The 22,885-nt window shown below is 38.9% G+C and overlaps 1 protein-coding gene across 5 annotated transcripts in view; it reads right to left on the bottom strand.

The window, feature by feature from the left end:
- The window catches only part of LRP1B (LDL receptor related protein 1B), a 1,302,041-nt gene that overhangs the window by 299,888 nt on the left and 979,268 nt on the right, over nt 1–22,885 (bottom strand). For all 5 annotated transcript variants that reach the window (XM_050969143.1, XM_050969139.1, XM_050969140.1 and 2 more), the window contains 2 exons: nt 884–1,076; nt 212–337 (listed from right to left, as the gene is read on the bottom strand). In XM_050969143.1, coding sequence (XP_050825100.1) covers nt 212–337; nt 884–1,076 — 319 coding nt within the window. The remainder of the gene's footprint in view (nt 1–211; nt 338–883; nt 1,077–22,885) is intronic.

Here is a 22,885-nt window from a genome sequence, read left to right as displayed (position 1 = left end):
TTGCATGGGATCTTTATTGGATAGAAATGTCAAAACTTTAGTTGTACATTCAAAAGATGTCACTTACTGAAGCACCAACATTACTTCCGACAATAAATATAAGCTGTAGAGGTCTCAAATCCAAGTAACGAGTTGGCTCAAACCAATTTTGTTTGTGAGATCTGATGGGACCACACCATGGGGGATCACAACATCGACTAACATTACTTACTCACACATCTGTTGTCATCTATCAGCATTCGATCCCCCCTACATGAACAGTTCACTCGACCATCAGGAGTCAAAAGGCACAAGTCATGACAGCCTCCATTCATTTGTGCACAGGGAGACAGTTCACCTGAAAAATAAAGAACTTTTGTATTATCAAGTTAATAAAAACAGGCCATCTTCTATTAACTTTGTGGTATCTGCTTCAATGTTTAGTATTATTTGAAAGATCAGACTTCAATGCAGTTCAGTCTCTTGGTAAATGTGTTATGGGTCACTGATACATTGACAGATTTCAAATAAAAGTCTCTACATATACCAGTTAGGTAGGAATGCCATAATGCCAGAGAGGTTACTGTATTAAATAAGATGGAGCTACTTTTAGCAGAGGTGTAAAATGATTAAATGCAATATCCAAAAATGACAAATATTTACAAAGAATCTACTAAGAACTTTTCCATTTCTGAATGCTCAAGCCAGAAAAATACACACAGTATTCCAATAAAGTTTAATTTCTTTGGAAAAGGAGTGTTCTCTATCTTTTAGTTAATATTCCACATAATGAAAAGAAGAGGTTATGAAATGCCATAACATATAATTTGATGAAAGCTAATTTAAATTTCTGAAAGCAACTATATATAATAAAGAACCCATTATATTTTGTTTTGTAACTTACAATTGTTAGTATCATTGGCAACAGCAATGATGCCCATTGGCTGATGTGGTATATCAGATCGAAGAACTTTTGTATCTCCTCCTGTATATTTATTGGAGCGAAGAATAGATCGTCTCACCCAGTCTGACCAAAAGATATAACCATTATATACAGCCAGGCTAAGAAAAGTGCCTGGTCCAGACTTGACAATTACCTGAAGTACAGAAATACATAATAAAAGCATTTAGATGGCAATCAGATGTAGATTTATTTATATATTCAACCAACCTGTATTTTAATAATAACTGAGGGAAAGGAGACCAAGACAGAGAATATTAGTAGACATTAAGGAAAGCAAAGCTAATTGGGAGACCTCAGTTAGAAGTTAGAACATATTATTTGAATAAAGAATGAGGAGGGAGTGTTGCCTGGTGTGTTGAGTAGGGGATTAACACAGGCTCTACACTGACTCACTGTGTGTCTTTGGACAAATCATCTGTACCTCAGTTTACCAGTATCATAAAACAGAAATAATACTACTTATCTACAGTAATTTACAAGGGTGTTGTGAGGTTTCACTTATCATTTATTTATTACTACAAAAGTTTTAAAATGCAATTACAGTTGCCTGCATGGTGCTTTGCGTGCCTATTGCATAAAATAAAAAACACAGCATAAAAATATCTACCTTAGCTGCTCTTATCAAAAAGGAGACAGAACAGATTCTGCAGCATGCCTGGAAGGCTAACAAATCTGATTTCTTGCTAATCAAGGTGGGGAGTAAGTTTCAAAATTGAAGACTGCTCCCTGAGATCATTCTGTCAGGAGCTCCTTCTCATTTAGATTCAGGAAGATGCAGGCCAAGTTAATGAATGTTCGTAAAGTGTTTTGAGATTCCCAGATGAAAGAGGTCATATAAATGCAACTGAATATTACTAAATTACATTCCACTGTTCAAAACTTAAAAAGAGTTATTTAAAATATGGATTTTGGTTCACTATATAGTATATTGTCAAAGACTTTGAACAAGTGGAAATATTATTCCCACAGATATAGTTTCTGTTTCTCATCTCATTCCAGATGATGACTTTCCTAAAAAGTAATAGAAAGACATGGGCCACTGCTTATTTGACAACACAGGCACCAGTGGAGAATATAAACAATGCAGTAAATATTAATTAAGATAATTTTATTTTCCTTATCGCTCAGAAACTCTACTAGATTAAATTCTAACCCCAAATTACATTATATTCTCTGAATGAACAATTATGGATTTTTAACTTTTAATGCTGCTATAGGGATAAAATGGAAAAAGAAATATTATTTTATTTCAGAAAAAATAATCTGTGCTCTGCTCTAGCCACTTATAGAATGATGTATATATGAAAAGTATGTAACAACAAGAATAAAATCTTATAGAGTGATTGTTTAATGACAAAACCCTCCCTGCCTCTGAGGTGTAATATTTTTAATTCCTCAGTCATTCATATAATACCTAGGAAAAGCTTTGGACATGAGATAGATCTTTCAGAGTTCCCTAAAAGTCAAAGGAATTAAGTGCTATCAGATCCTGGGTGCAGAGATAAAATGCATTCCAGAGACAAAGATTCCTTCCTGAAAATGCCCCCCCAGCAGTCCCTCCTATTTCAGTGGAAGAATGGTTAGCTCAAGTGCCTCAATCGACCTAACCGTTGTAGTGTTGCAGCAGAAGGGTAGCTCCAAACCAAACTTCTGGGAAATCCCTATTGATTTATTTTATTTAATCTCCAATTGCACAATCTTTACAAAACTGACAGCCATACTGACAACTTGGTTGAAGCCAACAGGCCATATTTACAGAAATTTACAATAATTTTCTATCAATTTGTATTCCTCATTGGTCATTTACAATAAAACAGACTATGAATACTTTTTAAAATATATGTTTTAATGACCATAAATCATGTTTTCTTGCTTGTTCTTCCTTCCCCACATTTCCTATTTCCTTTTCTCTCCTTTACTTCTCTCACACCATTTCTTTTTTCTCCCTCTTTTATTCTCCATCAGATTTTTTCTTCTTCCTATTTCCCCTATCATGTTTCCTCTGTTAACTAACATGTCCTCTTGTCCCCTATGTTCTTCAATCCCTTCCCGTACATTCTGTCTTCTCCTATCTCCCTCCAACCTCCATTCTTGAATCTTTCTTTTCTATCTTCCTCCTCAACACACTCATTGTTTTCTCTCTTTGGCTCTCAATTTTCAAAGTACTCTCTCTTCCCCAATCATCCCTGTTTCTCCCACCCTTTTCTTGTTTCTCCACTCCTTTCCAACAGTGTTTCTCCTCAAGGCTCAGGCTAATCATGTGTTTGAAAATGGAGTCCCTCTCTCTTGACGGCCAACTGCAAGCATCCCTAGTGTGCTTTACTGTGAAATTTACTGATGCATAAACTAAACATTAACTCCACCCTGAAGTTGTCTTTTGTCTAAAAATAAACTGCTGATCAAACACTTCAGTTATTAGCAAACTAAAGTCAAACCTCAATCAGCATTATTTCAGTAATGATCAGTTCTACTACTCTCTCCTCAAAATCCGAAAATTGTGTGTATTTTAATCACTAACATCAATCTATACAATACATGTACCCATGCCATTGACAATAAAGCTTCTATTAACTTCATGTTGTTTAAAATTTACATTTTATATTTTTCTTTAAAACAATCTCAAAAAGGTGAAGTACTAAACACAACTCTGAACATTTTGTTTTTATTTTAAGAAACTATATTGATACTATGTATACTACAAACTAATGGATTAATCAGTACTGGCAATATCTACTATACGTCTCCCCATGTTCTTCATATCATCCCACTTATATGTTGTTCTTTACAAACCAATACAAATTTATTTATGTTTTTAATTTACACAGATATAACTACCTTCAGAGAATGTTAAAAAGCCAAATCACTCAAACTAGGAAAAAATAGAATTGAGGTTGCTAATGCTTAAATCACCTCCCTTGCTTGAATGCATTATGATATAGTCTTTAATAACATTATCACATACTATTTTTTCACAGGAATAGGTAGGTATGGAACCAATCCTATAAATTTATACAAAGAAGTTTTACTGACTTCAGTGGAACTGTTCACAATGTTTTAATTTAACCATGTGTTGAAATCATCCAGATTCTCCTCAAAAAACCACAAAAGTGAGATCCACAGAATTGATGTCAGCAGAGCTATGAGAGTTTACACCTGCTGAAGATCGGTCACATAAATTATATACACATACATTAGGATATGCCTGTTGAATGCAAGTAGGTTACAAACAACACTCTGAAGGATAAAGGATGTAAAGTGGCCAAAAGGCAAAGAGATGTCTTACAAAAAAGATAGCCAGTGATACACATGGGATTAGGTTTGATATTTAACAGGTAATTATAGTAAGATAGTACTAGTAGCTATGACTTTCTTTAATCTTCATTTATATATATAATTTTATTATTATTATTATCCAGAGTGACATAGTTAATTTATTTTTTAACTGGGAAACAAGAAAGATTTTTGCATTTTCATAGTCATAAAACTACACAATACTTTTTGGAGGTCTTTACTTAACCCAAATGTAACCTAACATACTTCATTACTTGTAAAGAGAATAAGATAAAATAATATAATGAAGAAGACCAAGACTCATTTTATGAACTAAACAGCTTACCTGTAGAACTGATTACATATGGAGTAGTTCAGTATTACTGTACAGAAGTACAGTGCTTCTGATTCTCATCACCCTTACAGAAACCTATACAATGTTGTAACTCCATGGAATTCACTGATATTACTCCTTATTTATACTGGTGTAAGTGAAATCCCCATTGTTCTACGTGGGGCCCCAGCCCTCATTTACTGCACAATATTCAAAGTCTGCCCTGAAGAAAGAGTAATTAAATTCCTCATGGACTTCTCTATGGTGTTCATCACAATAGTATCTAAGTGCTTCACAAAGATTAATAAACTTATTTTTACAATAACCCTGTGATGTTAGGGAATACTATCCACATTTTAAAGACGGGGAACTGAGGCACAGAGATTAAGTCAAAAGTATCCATTAATTTTGAGTGGCCAATCTGAGATGCCTAGGAGTTGATATTTTTCAGAGTGCTTAGCATTGTATAGCACTTTATATGTTGAAAGCAGAACTGTCATTGACTTCAGCTGCAGCAATGAGTGTTCACCACCAGGGCCGGCTCCAGGGGTTTTGCTGCCCCAAGCAGCAAAAAAAAAAAAAAAAAAAGAGCAGCGATCACGATCTGCAGCAATTCGGCAGCTGGTCCTTCACTCTGAGCAGGAGCGAGGGACCCTCTGCGAATTGCTGCCGAATACCTGAATGTGCCACCCTGTTCTGGAGTGGCTGCCCCAAGCACCTGCTTGCTAAGCTGGTGCCTGGAGCTGGCCCTGTAAATCAGACCCCAAAGTATCAAGTTAGGAACCCAGAAAACAAGGAACACACATTTACACACATTTAATGAACACCTGTGAAAAATCTGGTTTAAGTAATTTGCCTAGCATCACATACAGACACTGGGGAAGAGGCAGAAATAGAATCCAATTGTCTAGGACAGCACTTAATCGCCTTAATCATGAGACAATCCTTTCTCTTCCTGCAATCCCCTGCCTCATCCAGTACACACCTTCCAACTTTTTCATCAGATGAAACAGGGGTCCTGCAGACAATGGCTTCCTTTACTACACAACCCTGATTCATCTCCAGAGCAAGTCCATCCTGTGCACTGAATGAGGCAAGGGTTTGTGGAAAAAATAGCATGTGATCATATAATTAAAGGTGAATCTCTCACGGGAAAACTCAGTTTTGTCTCTGCTACTGTCTACTTATGTGATGCTGAACTGGGAGAGAGGCAGGTTGGAAGTGACAGGGCAGGAGGAGTCATTCTTAGGGGGAATACGTAGAAAAGCCTATGCCCATTAAAGGGCATAGTGCACCAGAGCTTGCAGCCAAAGATTCCTAAGCATCATTCTGCTGTCAGCAAATATCTGTGAAACCCAAAGGGAAAGTGTCCCATACCTCCTGTACTGTTCCACATACAGGATGATAACCTACCACTGCTATTACTTACTCTCAGCTCAAGCAGCAGAGAGGTCTGTGCGATGGATCTCAAGGTTCCACCCTGCTGATTAACCACAGGAGGAAGTCAATGTGGTACCACGTGAAGGAATGTCTATTACTTCAGTTTGCTTTTCAAAAAAACCTAGGAGGAGATTACACACATACAAACTAGAGTTCTCAAGCAACCTTAATCCAGCCTCCTTGTGCATATGCATTATGATCCAGTGACGCATCACAATAATCCAGTGACACTGAACTGACAGAGGCCCCAGGAGAGTTGTTCAATGCACTTATTATTGTGACCAATCATGAGGGGACAAAATTCTTCTCAGAATGTTGGCTCTGTTTGTCCACCAAATCACAGATTCTACAATGTTCTGTAGTATGCTGATTAGCATGTGAAGATTATCCAGGTTAGGGTTGAGCCAACCAATGTTAAACCAACCAAAGTAGCATTGGCCTCCTTCTGAGATGAGGAAACGGAGTGATAAATTCACTCCCATGAGACCCATTAGATCGGAAAATAATATTAATTTATGGGTTTAATAAGGATTAATCTCCAAAATACATCACACTGTGTTCAGAAATCTTTCCTCTGGAAGGAAATCCCTTTCTGCTTCTAAGTCCAGTACCAATCCTATAAAGAGGATTCTCTAAATTGGGCAGATATTTGATTACTTGACATTTAGAAGAAGTCCTACATCTATTAGAAGGGAAGTCATAAACTGAATGGGAGTCAACATATCCTCATGTGAGGTTGACTTCAGCAGCCAGTTGTCTAAGTACGGGTAAACAACAATACTGTGTTTTCTGAGATGTGCCACTACCACAGAAAGGCACTTTGTAAAGACACTTTGTGCTGTAGAAAGCCCAAATAGTAGGCACTTGTATTGAAAATGTCTCTATCCCACCATGAAAACAGGTACTTTGGATGATTTGGCTAAGTAGAAATATGTATCCTTTAAATCAAGAGTTGAGAACCAATCCATGCTTGTGATGAGGGAATGATGGAGGCTAGAATTAATATTTAAAACTGAAACTTCCAGATAAACATCTTCAACTTCCTAAATCTAAAATTGGATGGAACCCCCAACTTCCCATATTTTTTCTACTTCAAGATATATCTTTAATAAAAGTCTTGACCCCATAAATCTTCAGGAACTTCCTTTAGAGCCCCTTTTAGAAGTAATTTCTGGCCTTATGACAGAAGAACACATTCATGAGATTGTTCCCTGAAATGGGAAGAGTAGGAAGTAGTGTTTGGAACTGTATTGTATCACACGTTTCCATCATTTCTAGGATCCATTTGTCTGATGTTACAAGATGGCTGACAAAATAGGGAAGCCTATCTCCAAACAACAGATAGAGAGGAATTTTGCAAGCTGGTCCAAAACTCTGGAGTCACGTCAAATTTGAAGCCATGTATTCAAAGAAGAAGATGAGAACACAGATTGTTTGGAATTCAGTCTGCTACAAATATTGATACTGAGAATAAGTTGACTGTTGGTGTTGTAGTTGCTGCCAACTATGAGCCAAGAAATACAATTTAGTGGATAAAATTGCCTCTGGTAGCAAAAAGAAGAAGTAAGTCATCTCATTTTAGAAGAAAAATATAAATCAAATTATAAAGCTGTAGATCTGGTCCCCTTTAATTTCTCAGAAAAATCATCTGTTTTGTTACTAACCAAACCATTGCCCTGAAAACAGAGCTCCTCAGCTTAAAACCTAGCATTCACAGCCAACAAAGAAGATCTTAATCATGCATGTCTTCTAAGGATGACAACAGATGCCCTGGCCATTGAGTCAGAAGCATCAAAAGAAGCCCCAAGGTCATATTTTGCCATGTTCTGACCTTCTGTGAGGACTGAATTGGCAAGTCTCCTCTGACCATCCTATAAGTCTTGAACAAATGTAGCCATTTTCCCATCCCCTTCCCCCCACCACAGATGAAACTGGTATCAGGACAATACAGCTAGTAACTGGCTGCTTTAATATCCCATGACAAAAAAGAGAAAGTATTCCTCCAATGGGAATCCAGCTTCTCCCCTTATCTATCAGCTGGAGTAGAATGGGTTTGACCATATCTAGATCTATTACTTACTGCTGCAACCACCAAAGAATGAGATGGAGCAGTATGAAAATATGATAACACTTCATGGGAGAGCTGATACAGTTTTTCTATTTTCTTAGAGATGAAGGCAGGAAGAAGGAGAAGTGCAAACTGCTTTAGCATGTTGCAAAAGTCCATCCCAAACAGGTAAAAGATAAAGAGTTCTACTTCTTCAACAATCTCCTAAGATGTCAAATACTGGATGTGATGTTTCTTCTAAAGCAACAGAAGGTAAGTTCAAAGTAGATGCCATTCGATCCACCAACTGTCAGAATTGTAATGCATCCTTTGAAAAGATAAAGCAGAAATAATGCCCAAGTTTTTTTCATCAGGAGGCAACTCTGGCTCCAGTTCTGAATCCATCTGTTGTTGTTCCAGGAGAGAAAACAATTCCTCTTCTTCCTCAGCAAATGTATCAGGTAATATGCGATGGGCTGCAGACAGAACCAGAGGCAATCAGAATTGAAGAGACCATTGCAACCAGATCCTTTATAGCTTGAATCTCACCATTCAGTCAACTGGCTGTGGACAATTGAAAAATTCTTGAGGCAGGGTCCACTAAGTCTCCCCAGTAGTTAGGATCTGGAAACGTGCATAGGATTGGGAGGAACAAACTCTCTATAAGGCTGCATTACTATAACTTACATCGACTTAACTATGCAATGTAGATATAGCCTTAGTGAGTATCTCAGCCAAACCTGAATGGAATTTCACAGGGGAAAGAAAAGCTACCTCTCTTGCCTCAAGGCTTTTTCTCTGCAAAGGCATACTGCAAACAGCAGACAGCAGAGGTGGAAGAGCTTCTAAAACAAATAATAAAGATTGTAGAATCTTTTAAAATGGATAATGTAAGGAAATCTAAATACAGACATCACTTAGCTGCTCTCTCTAAAACAACTTATCTAATTAAACCATTTAGCAAATAATTGAATGTTATTGTTAAATGTCATGCCTACCCTTCATTTTCATATCATTATAATTTTCTTATTATCTATATTACTTTTCTTCTCTTTTGGGAGGGCTTTTGATACTCATGTAAAATAATTTCTAATTTAAAAATTGTATCTCTTAAAAACTATTTGCAGAAACACAGCAGTTAGATATGAAAAAGGCATTTAGCTCATCCAATCTATCAATCATTACAATTTCCCATAAAGTAAAATTAATTATGGACAAGATAAAGCATTTGCTATCTTAATTATACATGTGGGGCTGTACTTCGAGTGAGTTACCAAGTAATAGGGCCCTCACCCATCACATCTGTGTTTTTAAGAATTATGGTTATGATAGATATGCAACAATGTAAGGGCTCATAAGAATAAACTGTAAGTATGATATGTTTGGTTCACTTCTGAAAAATATCTAACTCAAAGTGCTGTGAGTGTCAATAAGTTATTAAATTCTTATCTGTGAATGAAAGAAACACCATCACTTTCCATCTATTAGGTATTGTGTTTATCTGGTGAAGATTCATTTCAGTTAATTAAAGCTGAATCATTAACCTTTACAATTTTGGCAGGTGTCAGAAAGGATAACAAAGAAATAATGACAATTGTTCAAGAACATGCTCAGAGCTGAATTTACTGCAAGCAGCACAGTATAAAAATAGCTAATATTTTATAAATATGTTTAAAAAAAGGAAGTGAAATAATTTGAACAACAGCAGTTTCCAGTATAATCTAGACATACCCAAGTTATGTTATGAAGCTCTATAATTAAGGCTAGGCTAAGTTTTGCAGTTAAAGGATGGATTCAACCTGTTTGTTATCTATGGAAAATACATTGTATTTTTCAGAAAATTATGTTATTGATTCTGAGTATGGAATGAATTTTTGATCATTTACAAGTAACTATCAAGTTTAGGAATTTACTTTAAATAAATAACTTTAAAATGAGTCCTTTAAAAAAAATCACAGGACATTTATTTGTGCCTAATGATTTCAATAACTGAATAATACATCTCTTAAAACTTCTTATATAGTTAAATCTCACTGAAATCGTCTTCAGAGGATCTATTTGAAGGTTTATTATTTTTATTTTCCCTGTTGTTCTTTCATAACTGAAAGTTGCTCCTTCAGAATAGACTAAAGAATAATGCTCTACTACAGCAAATTCCACAAGGCACTTTCAAACTGACTGCCACCTCTTATTTTTCTCAACAGGACTGAAGCTACAGGTTACCCTTAGCAAAGATGTCTCCATTCCTCTTACTGATCTTCTCTGCTTCCTAACAGCATAGAGGGTTATCATCTTAGTTGAGGGTGGCCTGGCTTCACGCTCATTTGGAACAATGTAAAAGAGTGGCTCTTTTGAAGGAGGCTACTTAATGGAAGCAGGCCCATAGCTTAAGACCGCTGAGAACTATGGGACATGGTGACTATTTTCAATAAGTTTCATGAGTTTCTCAAAGATGAAGGTTTTATGTAGCAGCCTTCCCTGAGAGAAAGATTTTCAATCATGAAAAATAATGGCAAAAATGACCATTAATCCTAAATATTTCTTTTAAAAACTACTTGTTGCACTGTGTCTATTCAACAGAGGGGACAGGAGGGAAAGAGAAACTGGAATGTGTGCATTCAGGGGAATGTTGAGGGGGTTTAAGAGGCAAGAGAAATCTGGAGAATGGGAAGGAAGGGGAAACTGGTTTGTATTTTCAGGCTGCCCTTCATTCTACTCTGGTGAAATGAAGCCATAACCTAGCTGAACTGGCCAGTATGCTCTGGCTGCTTTATGCTGTTCCAAGATGGCATAAAACAGCCAGAGCACTTCATGCCATGCTCCTTCCTGCATTATGTGCATACCTACACAAGAGAGTTATTGTTGCTTCTAAAAATATGTCAGTTCCCACTCGGTTGCCACATTTCATCCAATAGAATGAATTTGTATAGATTAAGGACAGAGGAGTCCATAGAGGCTTGGTTCCAGAGCAGTGTAGGCAGTTACAGGAGATAACTATAACAGCACAGCAGTCAACCCACTGCACCTTCATTTAATGGCAGACACTTCATAGGAGAATTCAAGGAAAACTCTGAAAAGTTCACTTCATAGAGTTCCTTGGGTCCTTTTGTTCCCTCTCCTTCAGGGTTTTACTGTGAAAACATACAATACATCCCTTTGGTAAAGGTTCAATACCAAAAATACTACTGTGGAGAAGTTGCCAAGAGAGTTGCTAATTAAAATAAATAATCTTTGTAGCCCACATATTAGTAAACTCTCTTTCTTCCATTTAGGCCTTGAACATTCCTAGATTTCAATCTTTAACCTTTGGTGGATTTAATGTAATTTTAGGGAGTTAGACCCCCAATCCTGCATTGGGATACATGTAAGTGCAGGAGTCCAGATCACAATTCAGGATCATGTTTCATTTTCTGGACAAGCTTTTTTTTCCCCTTTAAAAGTAAGTATTGACTATTCCACCTATCTAAGTCAATAGAACACAACAATATGCTGTGTTTTGCTTGTCTCACTCAATGTGCTGATGTGTGTAGAGGAAGGCAGAGGTTTGTAACACAAATATTCCTTTGTAACTACATTGACAGAGGCAATATTGGATTGGGGAAATGCGGGTCATGCACCTTCTCCATATTTCTGCCTTCCATTTAGCAAAGCTAAATGTTCCAAGGGGACCCATCCAGAGGGGCTGCTGCAGACTCTGCCTCACAGGGCAGTAGGGGTGGGAAAGGCCTCGGGCCCCCTTTCACAGGTCCGCCCAGCAGTGAGGAGGCAGCAGCTCCCCGTGGCTGCAGCACTCACTGCTGCATGGGGCTGCTGCTTCTTCCCTGCTGCTCGAGTCCCAACAGTTCCCACTGCCTGCTTTGCAGACCATCCTGAGGTGAACACCCCGTGCCTTCCCAGGGCAGAGGATGCTCACCCACTCCTACAGCAGGGGCTGTGCCCAGGAAACTGCTCCCCTCACACTGCAGTGGGAATTGCCCTGCCTTTCATTTAGCAACAGTTTCTATCAGAGGTTTCCAAACTATGTTCAGGCATGTTCAGAGGGGATGAGTGATGATGCCAGGCAGCTCAGGCCAGCCCTGCCTGGTTGGAGTTGGGGGATGGAGCATCACTAGGGTTGCCAACTTTCAAGTCACACAAAATGGACGATGGGTTTGGGATGCAGGGGGGAGCTCAGGACTGGGGCAGTGGGTTGGGGCTCAAGATTGGGAGTGGGCTTATCTCGGGTGGCTCCCAATCAGCAGTGCAGTGTGGGGGATAAGGCAGGCTATCTGCCTGTCCTGTCTCCATGCTGCATGTGCCCCAGAAGCAACCAGCTGCTCAAGGTCTTAGGCAGGGAAGCGGTGGGCAGGAGGCTCCACATGCCACTCATGCCCTCTCATCTCCCATTTGCCCCCCTGCCTAGGAGCCAGACCTGCTGGCCACTTCTGGGGTGCAGCGCGGTGCCAGCCAGGACATGTAGGGACTAGCCTGCCTTAATGCATCAGCACTGCCAACCAGGGAGGCTCCAGGGGTTTGGCCACCCCAAGCAGCCAAAAAACAAACAAACAAAAACAAAAACAAAAAAGTTGTGATCGCGCTCTGTGGCAATTCAGCGAGGGGTCCTTCACGGGAGCGAGGGACCCTCTGCTGAATTGCCGCCGAATACGTGAAAGTGCCGCCCCTCTCCGGAGTTGCGGCCCCAAGCACCCGCTTGATAAGCTGGTGCCTGGAGCTGACCGTGTTGCCAATCAGACTTTTAACGTCTTGGTCAGCGGTGCTGACTGGAGCCATCAGGGTCCCTTTTCAACCGGGTGTTCTGGTCAAAAACTGGACACCTGGTCACCCTAAGTGTCACCCTCCACCCCTTGAGTCACCACTGCAGGCCTCCCTGCCTGTCTGGATTGGGAGGTGGCACAACCAAAAATTTTAATTCAAAAGGGCCGCCATGTGGGGCTGGCCTGAGCCACATGACATCACCACTCACCTCCACCCCGAATGTTCCTCTATGCCCCTCTAGAAGGATGTTTCCCAGAGTTTTAAAACTTTTGTTCTAAATGCAGAGGTGATGTGGTCATAAAAAATCAGGGTTGGAAAGGACCTCAGGAGATCATTTAGTCCAACCCCCTGCTCAAAGCAGGACCAATCCCCAACTAAATCCCCAAATAGCACCCCCACCCAAAGGATTGAACTCACAACCCTGGGATTAACAGGCCAATGCTCAAACCAGTGAGCTATCCCTCCTCACTGTGTGCCCCCCTGAACCTTTCAATTGTGCCCCCCTCACAATAAACAGTTTCATGTCACCTCTGTACACTGTGTTTAAAAAGAGGACCCTCTAAAATTAATGCCAAACTGAATATCCAAGATAGGAACATCAAAGATGAGGAATGCTTGGAAATAAGAAAAAAGGATGAGAACACAGACAGAATACAAAGCAGGAGAATGAAAGAACACACAAAAAGTTTAGGAGAGAAATACAATATGAAATGGAGGGAAAACAGCAGAAATAAAATGAACTGTAAAAAGGCAGATGGTCATCAGGGGGTCACTGATATTTACTTTTTAAAAAATTACTTTAAAACATGCTAATTTTGCATGCAGCTAATATATGTAAACACAAGTTCTTATTACTATTAATTTTATTCAAACCTCAACTTCTTTCTGTTTGTTTCACGAGCTTTTTTTTTCTCCTCTTAACTATAAGCTCTTTTATTTGCTCTTTTACTTGCTCTTGTTTATACAATCCTAGCACAATAGGACTCTTATTGTGATTGAGGCCCCTGGATACTACTCAAGTGCAATTACACTGCTCTACAGCCAAAATGCTTCTGAAATAAATGTAGTCCAACTTTACTAATTCGGGGTCACTGAGAATGAAAATGATGCTTAAAATTGTTGATTTGCTATAGTTTTCAAGATATGCTATTGGGTCAGTATATATGACCCTTGACTTGGAGGATAAGTGAGTTATAAAGGGAAGGGATCTCAATTTAAACCAGAAATGACTAAAATACATCTTTGACTGGATCTATGAATAAATCTATGACTGGGTTTGGACACTACTTGCTTTTGAGGCAAAACAATGAATGATGCAATCGGAAGCTGGTATTGCATCATACATGATATGAATTCCATCATGTTATTCCTAGAAATCATGGATGATGCAATCATAACGAAGCTTACATCACTCTGCTGAACAAATTGCCCTATATCAGCTCTAGAAATCATACAGTGTCGTGCTCTCTTATTTGTCAGTGTTTGATTTTGCAAAGGGACACATTTCTGTTTAGCCAAAGTGAGCAGAGATGCCTCGTACTTGTGTGAACAGTGCAGATAACTTCTGCTATGTTTGTGGTGAAGTGACTTTTGCATCACAAAAGCGCAGTATAACCACTATGGTTAAGAAAGCCTATCACCTTTATTTTGGCTGCAAAATTGGAGATCAGGACAAGAGGTGGGCCCCACACATATGCTGCAACACTTGTGCAACAAATCTTCGCCAGTGGTTGAACAGGGAAAGGAAATCTATGCCTTTTGCAGTGCCAATGATTTGGAGAGAGCCAACAGATCGTACCAGCAATTGTTACTTCTGCATGGTGCCTCCAGTTGGGAAAGGTGTGTCAAAGAAGAAAAAGTGGACTGTGCATTATCCAAACATTCCATCAGCTATACGCCCAGTACCCCATGGAGAAGGACTGCCAGTTCCTGATGCACCAGAATCATTCTCACTTGAGTCAGATGAGGAAGAGGAAGAGGATGAAACTTCTGGTCCTGAACCATCAATGTCAGAGGACCCACATTTTCTACCATCCTCCTCCTCTGAACCACACCTCATAACACAAGGTGAACTGAATGACCTTGCCAAGGATTTGGAACTACTCAAGAATAAGGCAGAGCTGTTGGGCTCCAGACTACAGCAGTGGAATCTCCTGGCAGGCTATCAGGGCAAATGGAGCCCATCAATGCTTGCAGACTATTGCTGGACAGTGACAAGAGATGCTCCATTTAATGAATACAAGAGACAAGCCAAGAAGCGCCGAGTAGACACTGAATAGGACTAAACTATGTACATAATAGTTTTTTGCCTTTTGTTTCATAATAAATTGTATTTATAGAACCCTTTTGCTGATTTTTAAAGTGTTACATAAACAGGACAGGTGAAATATTATCATGTAAAGCAACCATAAACACATGAAAAGACCTAGGTTTACAATTTATGATTAAAACTCTACTATCTACACAATATACATAGACATAAAATGTAAAAACTTAAATATCTTAGAAACAGTAGCCAATCAGTTGTTTTAATTGTCATATTTGAATTCAGCATATCAAAATACATAATGAATATCACATTTTATCTCTGAAGCAGACGACTTCTCAAAAATTGTAGACCAGTGTTATTAAACATTAATAAGGAAATGTACACAAAGTGTGAACTGTGGCTTCCCACCCATACATATAAATCAAATAGCTAGGTAAGCAAATGAAGCACAAATAAGCAATTAAAAAAAACAAATTACCTTTAAAAGAAATTTCAAAATTCCAAGGTACGAATTCAACACTGGGAACAGTGGCAAAATCCGGCCCAAAGGGATCATTTTAGAACATGAATTAAAAATATTTGTTTTCCAAATGACACAGCTATCATTTTTTATTTACAATTTTTATCTTCTGAGAGGGGAAAATGTCCAATGTTATTTTTGTACTGATTATTTCAGTTTTTACATTTAAATGATGCAGCATATTGTGACAAGCACTATTTTATCATTTTTACTGCAATAAACAAAGCATTAATAACTTTTTTCAAAATATATTTTAACAATTAATTTAAAACATCTTGAAACATCCTTTAGAGCAATAGGCATATTGTGGTTTTTTGCTCCGAGCTTTTATCTTTTTCTGCAGATTATTTTAGTTTAACTGTCAGTGGAGAACAATAGTGTTGTCATGTCCATCCAGAGATGAAGTCTTTTAAGAAATAGCTAAGATTAGCCTTTTTAAAAATGCATATGACATTTTTGCAAAGAAATCCACACGTACAAAAAAAAAGTCTAAAATATACATGGCCTGAGAGCCCAGGATCTGCTGTTTTCTAATCCTAGATCTGACACTGATAGGCAGTCTGAAAAATGTGGATAATAATGACCTTCCTTCCTAGGTATAGCTACTCTTTACCCAGTTTTACTAAACATTTTCTTCTGTTTTAAAATATATTATTGGTAGAATCTTTCAAAACAGAAGAAATTTCTCTACAATCACAGTAAACTATCTATTTGAGCAATTATACAAAGGTCTATTGCACATCCATTGTGGAGGAACATAAAAATGAATACATTTTTTATCTAGGAATTCCTAGACCTATGACTGACTCTTATTACACCAATCTCAGTCATTTTACTGGTGCCTTGCACTTACCCGTCTGTTTGTTGAAACCACTTGACCATTGTCATATGCTTAAGACCAACTATAGCAAGTAAATCAGTTCAGGAAACACCCCTCATGCTTGCACAAAGCCAGACTGAAATCAATAAGGGTCCACACATGAAGTGTCAGTGAGATAGTCCCTATGCCAAGAGTGTACAAACTTTAGCAAATCAAGTCCTCAGTCCCTGATTGGGGCCTTTAGGGACTAAAGCAATACAAATAAACAAATTATTCAAAAGCACCAGTCAGCAGCATATTGCTGTGTCATTAAAGGCCCCCAAACAATGATTAGTGTCCCATTGTACTTGTCACTGTACAAGAAAACAACACAACAACCTTCTTGTGCCCTAGAGAACCCATAATCTAATATTTTACACTGTACAAAATATGTGAATAAATAGATGAATGAAGGGTGAGGATATGATTGAGGCAGCAGTAGAGCTCAGAACATTTCTTACTCATTTAATTTCCTTTCACTCTGTCCCACCCTTCCGTGATACATGGGATGTGCCTCCTCTCTGCAGATACTGGAGGTGGTTCAGTGCTGTTGGCACTTGGCCAGGCCTCCTTGTGTACCCTGCCAGAACACTCATTCAATGCTATATAAAAATAACTCTCAACAGGACATTATTAAAGCAGCAACTAACTAAATAATTACGCAACTGCATATAAAACTGCTCCTACCACCTCAATTATTGACTGAGAAATAAAAACAAAATAAATTTCCCTTGCTTAATAACATCATCCTCGGGTAGCAGACTTTTCAGAGCCATTGCTAGCAGAAGGGAAATCACCTAATAAATATTGCAGTCTGCAGCCCTGCATCTCCCACAGTTCTGAGGCACATCGGAAGTAGTCAGCAATGTAATCAGATAGGGAGGGAAGAAGAAAAAAAAAGAAAACACAAAATGTATCCTATTAGAAATTTATTTTGGGACTACCTCATTCAGTACCTTCTTCCCTAAGGATGCCTCTGCAGTGGAATCGAAACCTACTGTGTAGATTTGATAAATGTACTGTGTGAGGATCATGATGCTGCTCTGCAAATTTTTTCAAATGAGGCTCAAACATTCTCAACCCACAATGCCACTGGGGACCTTGCAGAGGAAGCCCAGATTCCTTCTGGGAACATTTTCTTGATATTTTGTGTGCCATCTGTGGCAAGATTTTAACGTTTTGTTTGCAGCAACTTTGAGGCTCTATGACCCTGGTATTTTGGATGGAATGAGACTAACAGAATCCAATAGGCATGTGTACACTACATGCTGGAGATTTTGCTCTAGAGAGCTATGAACATTTGTTTATGCCACAACCTTTCCAATGACTGCTGACTACTGAGACATGGAACAGAACAAAAAACAAAACAAACACACACTTTGGGCAGAAATATTTCTGGAGTTCTAATGATATCATTTTCCTTAAGAGAAGTGCAGCATAGATTCTCATATATGTAGAAGTGCTAATTCTGAATCCCTGCATTTTGAAGGGAATGACAACTAGAAAAGCAGTATGCAATCTTGTCTAATTTAGCCATTATGATTAACCTTGACATCTGTCATAACCTATTCCCAGATTTGGACCTTAGCGTCCAAAATATGGGGGTTAGCATGAAAACCTCCAAGCTTAGTTACCAGCTTGGACCTGGTAAAGCTGCCACCACCCAAAAAATTAGAGTGTTTTGGGGCACTCTGGTCCCCCCAAAAACCTTCCCTAGGGACCCCAAGACCCAAATTCCTTGAGTCTCACAACAAAGGGGAATAAACCATTTCCCTTCCCCCCTCCAGGTGTTCCCTCCCTATTTCCAGTCCTGGAAACAGAAGTACTTCCCTCTTCACTCAGAGGGAATGCAAAGTCAGGCTAGTAAATCTAACACACACAGATTTCCCCCTGACTTCTTCCTCCCACCAATTCCCTGGTGAGCACAGACTCAGTTCCCTGGAGTTCCCCACTAAAGAAAAACTCCAACAGGTCTTAAAAAGAAAGCTTTATGTAAAAAGAAAGAAAAATACATAAAAATGGTCTCTCTGTATTAAGGTGACAATACAGGGTCATTTGCTTAAAAGAAATATGAATAAACAGCCTTATTCAAAAAGAATACAATTCAAAACATTCCAGCAACTACACCATGTAAATACAAAAGAAAAAAACAATAACCCCTATCGTTTTATGATCTCTGTACTCACAACTTGGAAACAGAAGATTAGAAAGCAGGAAACAGAAAAATCCTTCCCATAGCCAAGAGGGACAGATTCAAGACCAAAAAACAAAGGACTCACACACAAACTTCCCTCCACCCAGATTTGAAAAAGTCTTGTTTCCTGATTGGTCCTCTGGTCAGGTGTTTCAGGTTACTTCTTTCCAGATGTAAGAGACATTAACCCTTAGCTATCTGTTTATGACAACATCTAAAGCTATTCAGTTGAGGAATACAAAGTATGGGCATAAAGAATACTGCTAGGACTGGTACCTCTCTTTCTATGGTGCTTGGCTGTAAGACTCCATCTAAATCATCCTGGATAAACTTTAGTGTAACTGGGATTGTCAGATGTGCTCCACATCGATATAGTTTTCTGGTTGAGTTCTGTTGGGATATCAATAGTGAATCAACGAGACTAACAGAAAATCCTTCCAGATTTCTATTTCTCTTTGAATACTCAGGCTAATAACTGCACGTGGTCCAGGTCCAGATGAATAAAGGCTTCCTCTTTCAGGAGATATAGTCTATTCTGCACGTGCTGTGGAATCTCTTTAGCTGTTTCTATCAGGTCCAAAAAATCTCTCTGCTGAGTGAGTGAAGGACTAGAAGGATGATCCTCAGTGCTCTTTTCTTCTTCTATTTCAGCAAATCTTTTACACGTGCACAAGATTCTCTCTGCCTGGGACATTATTTCCATTACTTGTAAGAGATGTTTCAACCTCTGGTTACTTCCTGATTGTAGAAAGGATATGAATTCATGCTTCAGATCGTAACACAATAGTGTTTAGTCAATAAGTATTAGGAGGAAAATTTCTCTGTAGGAAGATTATTGCCTAATTGCTTACTACAGGGTTTCAGGAAACTCCCTCCAGAGTGGCTAGTTCTAGCCACTGTCAGAGACAGCAAACTGGCCACTGATGTTAGTTTTCATGTTCTTGTTCAGATTCACCCAATAGTGTTGCTTAATGAACCAAAAGGATATGTTGTCTGAGATTGTGGGAAATCCTATGGCACAAACTGTGAACTTAAGAAAGTTGATGCTTTCCCATAATCCCTAAGTTATCTCTTCTTCTAGTCATGCAACCCAACTAAAAATGTTTGCTTCCATAGTGACTACACAAGGGTGAAGAATGAACGCTGGATTGGCAATCAGCACTTTCCTTACACTTTTCTGCCCCACAAATGAATATTCAGACTTGATTTGGGAATTATATCTGATTCTGCATTGCAATTTGGTGAGATAGTAGGAATGAGGTACAAAATAAAAGCAAAAATTAAAATACTATTATCTGTTACCCTTATAAATACAAGGCATATTTAGATTTTTTTCTTAAGCAATTAAGATATTCCTTAATAATATAAATTCCAAATTAAATCCATAACCCAATTTTACATTATGTTATAAAATAAAAATATCCCAGCCACGTATTATATTTTAATCTATATAAGTAAAATAATAATGGTGTGGACTTGTATTATACTCTGACTACACTCTCTTAATATAGTGTAATAAAAATAAATTATGACTGAGTTTAATCAAAACATTAAACACATGAATAGGCTTGTTAATTTGCAGTATTAGCAAGTAAGATATATGGAATGGAAAGCTATGTTTCACTTTTCAAAACTAAAACTATATCTAAGCATGTTCACTAAACCTCGTTAGGAAGAAATTGTGCTCTACTTAGCTTCAACAGTATAATTCCTATTTCCCAGAGATTTCCTTCATCAGTGGATATAGCAAAGGCATCTCTTCACATTTACATATGATTCTGACATTGTCATCTACTAAGGTTTCCATACAGAAAGTCCCACTCCCATTACAGAACCCTGCCATTCAGACTGCTATAAGCACCCAGTCTTTACTAGGATCCCAGACCACAGAAGCAGAACACATCATGAAGATTAAAATCCTAGAGATGAAGCAGGACCACAATTTTGGGGTGGTGACCCTACAGTGAATCTAATGAAGAGCTCCCCGCTTCCCACAAGACAGATAGCTCACTTGGAAGTGGGCTTAGACATTTTAATAGGAGAGATTCCACATGAGGCATTTCCAGATGTTTCTGGTAAAGTTACAGAACCATCCCAAACTGAATTCAGGATTAGGGTCCTAGTGTTAAGCCAGGACTTGAGGTTATTGAAACAAAGAATGAGTCTGAGGAGCATATTCATGGGTATATCTATTCATTCTCCAGTTCCTGAGGTACTCATGATGGATGTCAGTCTTCAGGGATGGAGATCACACTTAGGGGGAAAAAAACAGCATCTGAGATTGTGGGACCATTCATGCAACAAGAAAAGAAACAAAGGATCAGCTTTCTACAGCTCAAAGCAGTCAACTCTGCCTTTGAAATGTCCAAAGTTACATCATGAATGACTAGTCCAGTCTAATGTCTCCATCACTGAGAAATTTATCTCAATAACGAGAGGTGAGAAACTCAAGTTCCAGTACTCTATTCACAGGTGATGGAGATAATTTCCTGGGAAGATGTAAACTAGTTTCCATCAGAGTGGTTCATATAAAGGGAATACTAAACCAGATGGAGGTCTAGTTCAGCAGGCAATCCATAAAGAAATCAGAATGGAACCTGAACCAGAATATATTCAGCCTAATTACAAACAGATTCAGCCACCTGAAAGTGGACCCATTTGGCACAGAAAAGCTAGACCAATATTTCACAAGAGATGCAGATTCCAATCTCTAGACACAGAAGCCTTTGCCCACAGATGGCCCAAAACTCTGCTCTATGCATTCCCACCCCTTGTTTTGTTAAGGAAGGTGTGGTGGTGGTTTTTTTTGTTTGGTTTTTAAAGGTAAGAACTAGCAGATGTGTCCTATTAGCACTTACATGACTGAGATGGTTCTTGGACCTAACTTACTGGGCAGGGAGATTGGCCATACCATGAGCCCATTCTCCATGCAGATCTGGATCATCTACTAATGACCACATCGATATGGAAAAGGAACTCCTAAACACTATATGCAGGGACGTGCACGAGGAGGGAGGGCAAACAGGCCCCTCCCAATAATAGTCAGGGGCAGAGAACTCTTCCAGACACAGGGCCGCAGCAGGGAGAGCAAGCACCTACGGACCCGGCGGGAGCTGACAGCTGCTCCGGCTCTGCGGTGGGGGTGGGTGGGAGGGAAGAGTACACTCCTCTGACCCCAGGCTGTGGTGGGGGGCACAGAACATATCCCCCTAAAGGGGGTCAAATTTCAATTCCTGTGCATGCACCTGACTATATGATTTTCTCTAATGATAGTAAATATTCTTCTGGCTTCTAGATAGATTTCCGCTCTAAAGAAGTATTCCACTATTTGGTCACAGTTCATCACATAGTTCAAGAATCCCAGAGTCCCAAGCATTCCAATTATCCTAATCTTGCTCTACAAAGGTTTGGACGCAGAGTTTTGGCCCAGCACTTTAGTGTATTAGGTTTCTACCCTCAGCAGTGTCCTATATGGAAAATCCTCTGGCTCCTTAGTTTCAAGATTTCTCAGGTCTATTAGGCTAACGCTTTTTCCCCAAAGTGAGATTGGCTCTTAGTGCTTCAAGGGCTTACAGTTCCCCTTTGAACCTTTGACACCTGTCACTCTCTTTAACTTGTTCATCAAAACTTGTTGCCATCACCTTAGCCAGGAGAGTTTCAGAGATTGCAGCATTATCCATGCAACTCCATACTGCATTTTCTATAAGGATAAAATTGTTTTCATGGAGTCCTTTGTACCGAAAGTGAACACATTTCATGTTTCAAAGAAAATAATCTTTCCTTAGTTCTATCTAAATCCCTGAATCCTACAGTGAAAAGATGACATAATCTGCTTATTTGTAAAGATCTTGCTAAAGTGTACTGAATCAAACAAGATCAGGATCAATGTTTGTCTCTATTCACCCAAGGTCTAGGCCTCAAAGCATCTAAACAATATCTGGCAAAATGAATCAAATTATGCATTGTGGAGACATACAAGGAGTCAGGCAGGACTGTTCTTCAGGGAAATAAAAGCTCACTCTACAAGATCCTTAGGAGGTCGAGGCAGTGTGCCTCATATAGCCAGGGTAGGAGCTAAGGGTACAAAGCACAAGCACAGCCTCTTACGAGTACTGCTAGGCAAAATTCTCCAACTCGGGTGCACCGGGCATGCACATACCTACATGGAATACATGGCTGCATCTATTTGAAGAAATACAAAATAAGGTTGTGGAAGAACCACTAGCAAAATTAAAGTGTGATGCAACTATTGTC

The sequence above is a fragment of the Gopherus flavomarginatus genome, chromosome 10 (assembly GCF_025201925.1).
Source record: "Gopherus flavomarginatus isolate rGopFla2 chromosome 10, rGopFla2.mat.asm, whole genome shotgun sequence".
NCBI lineage: Eukaryota > Metazoa > Chordata > Testudines > Testudinidae > Gopherus > Gopherus flavomarginatus.
Note: the sequence above shows the minus strand (reverse complement) of the source record. Positions and strands in the feature narration are given on the sequence as shown.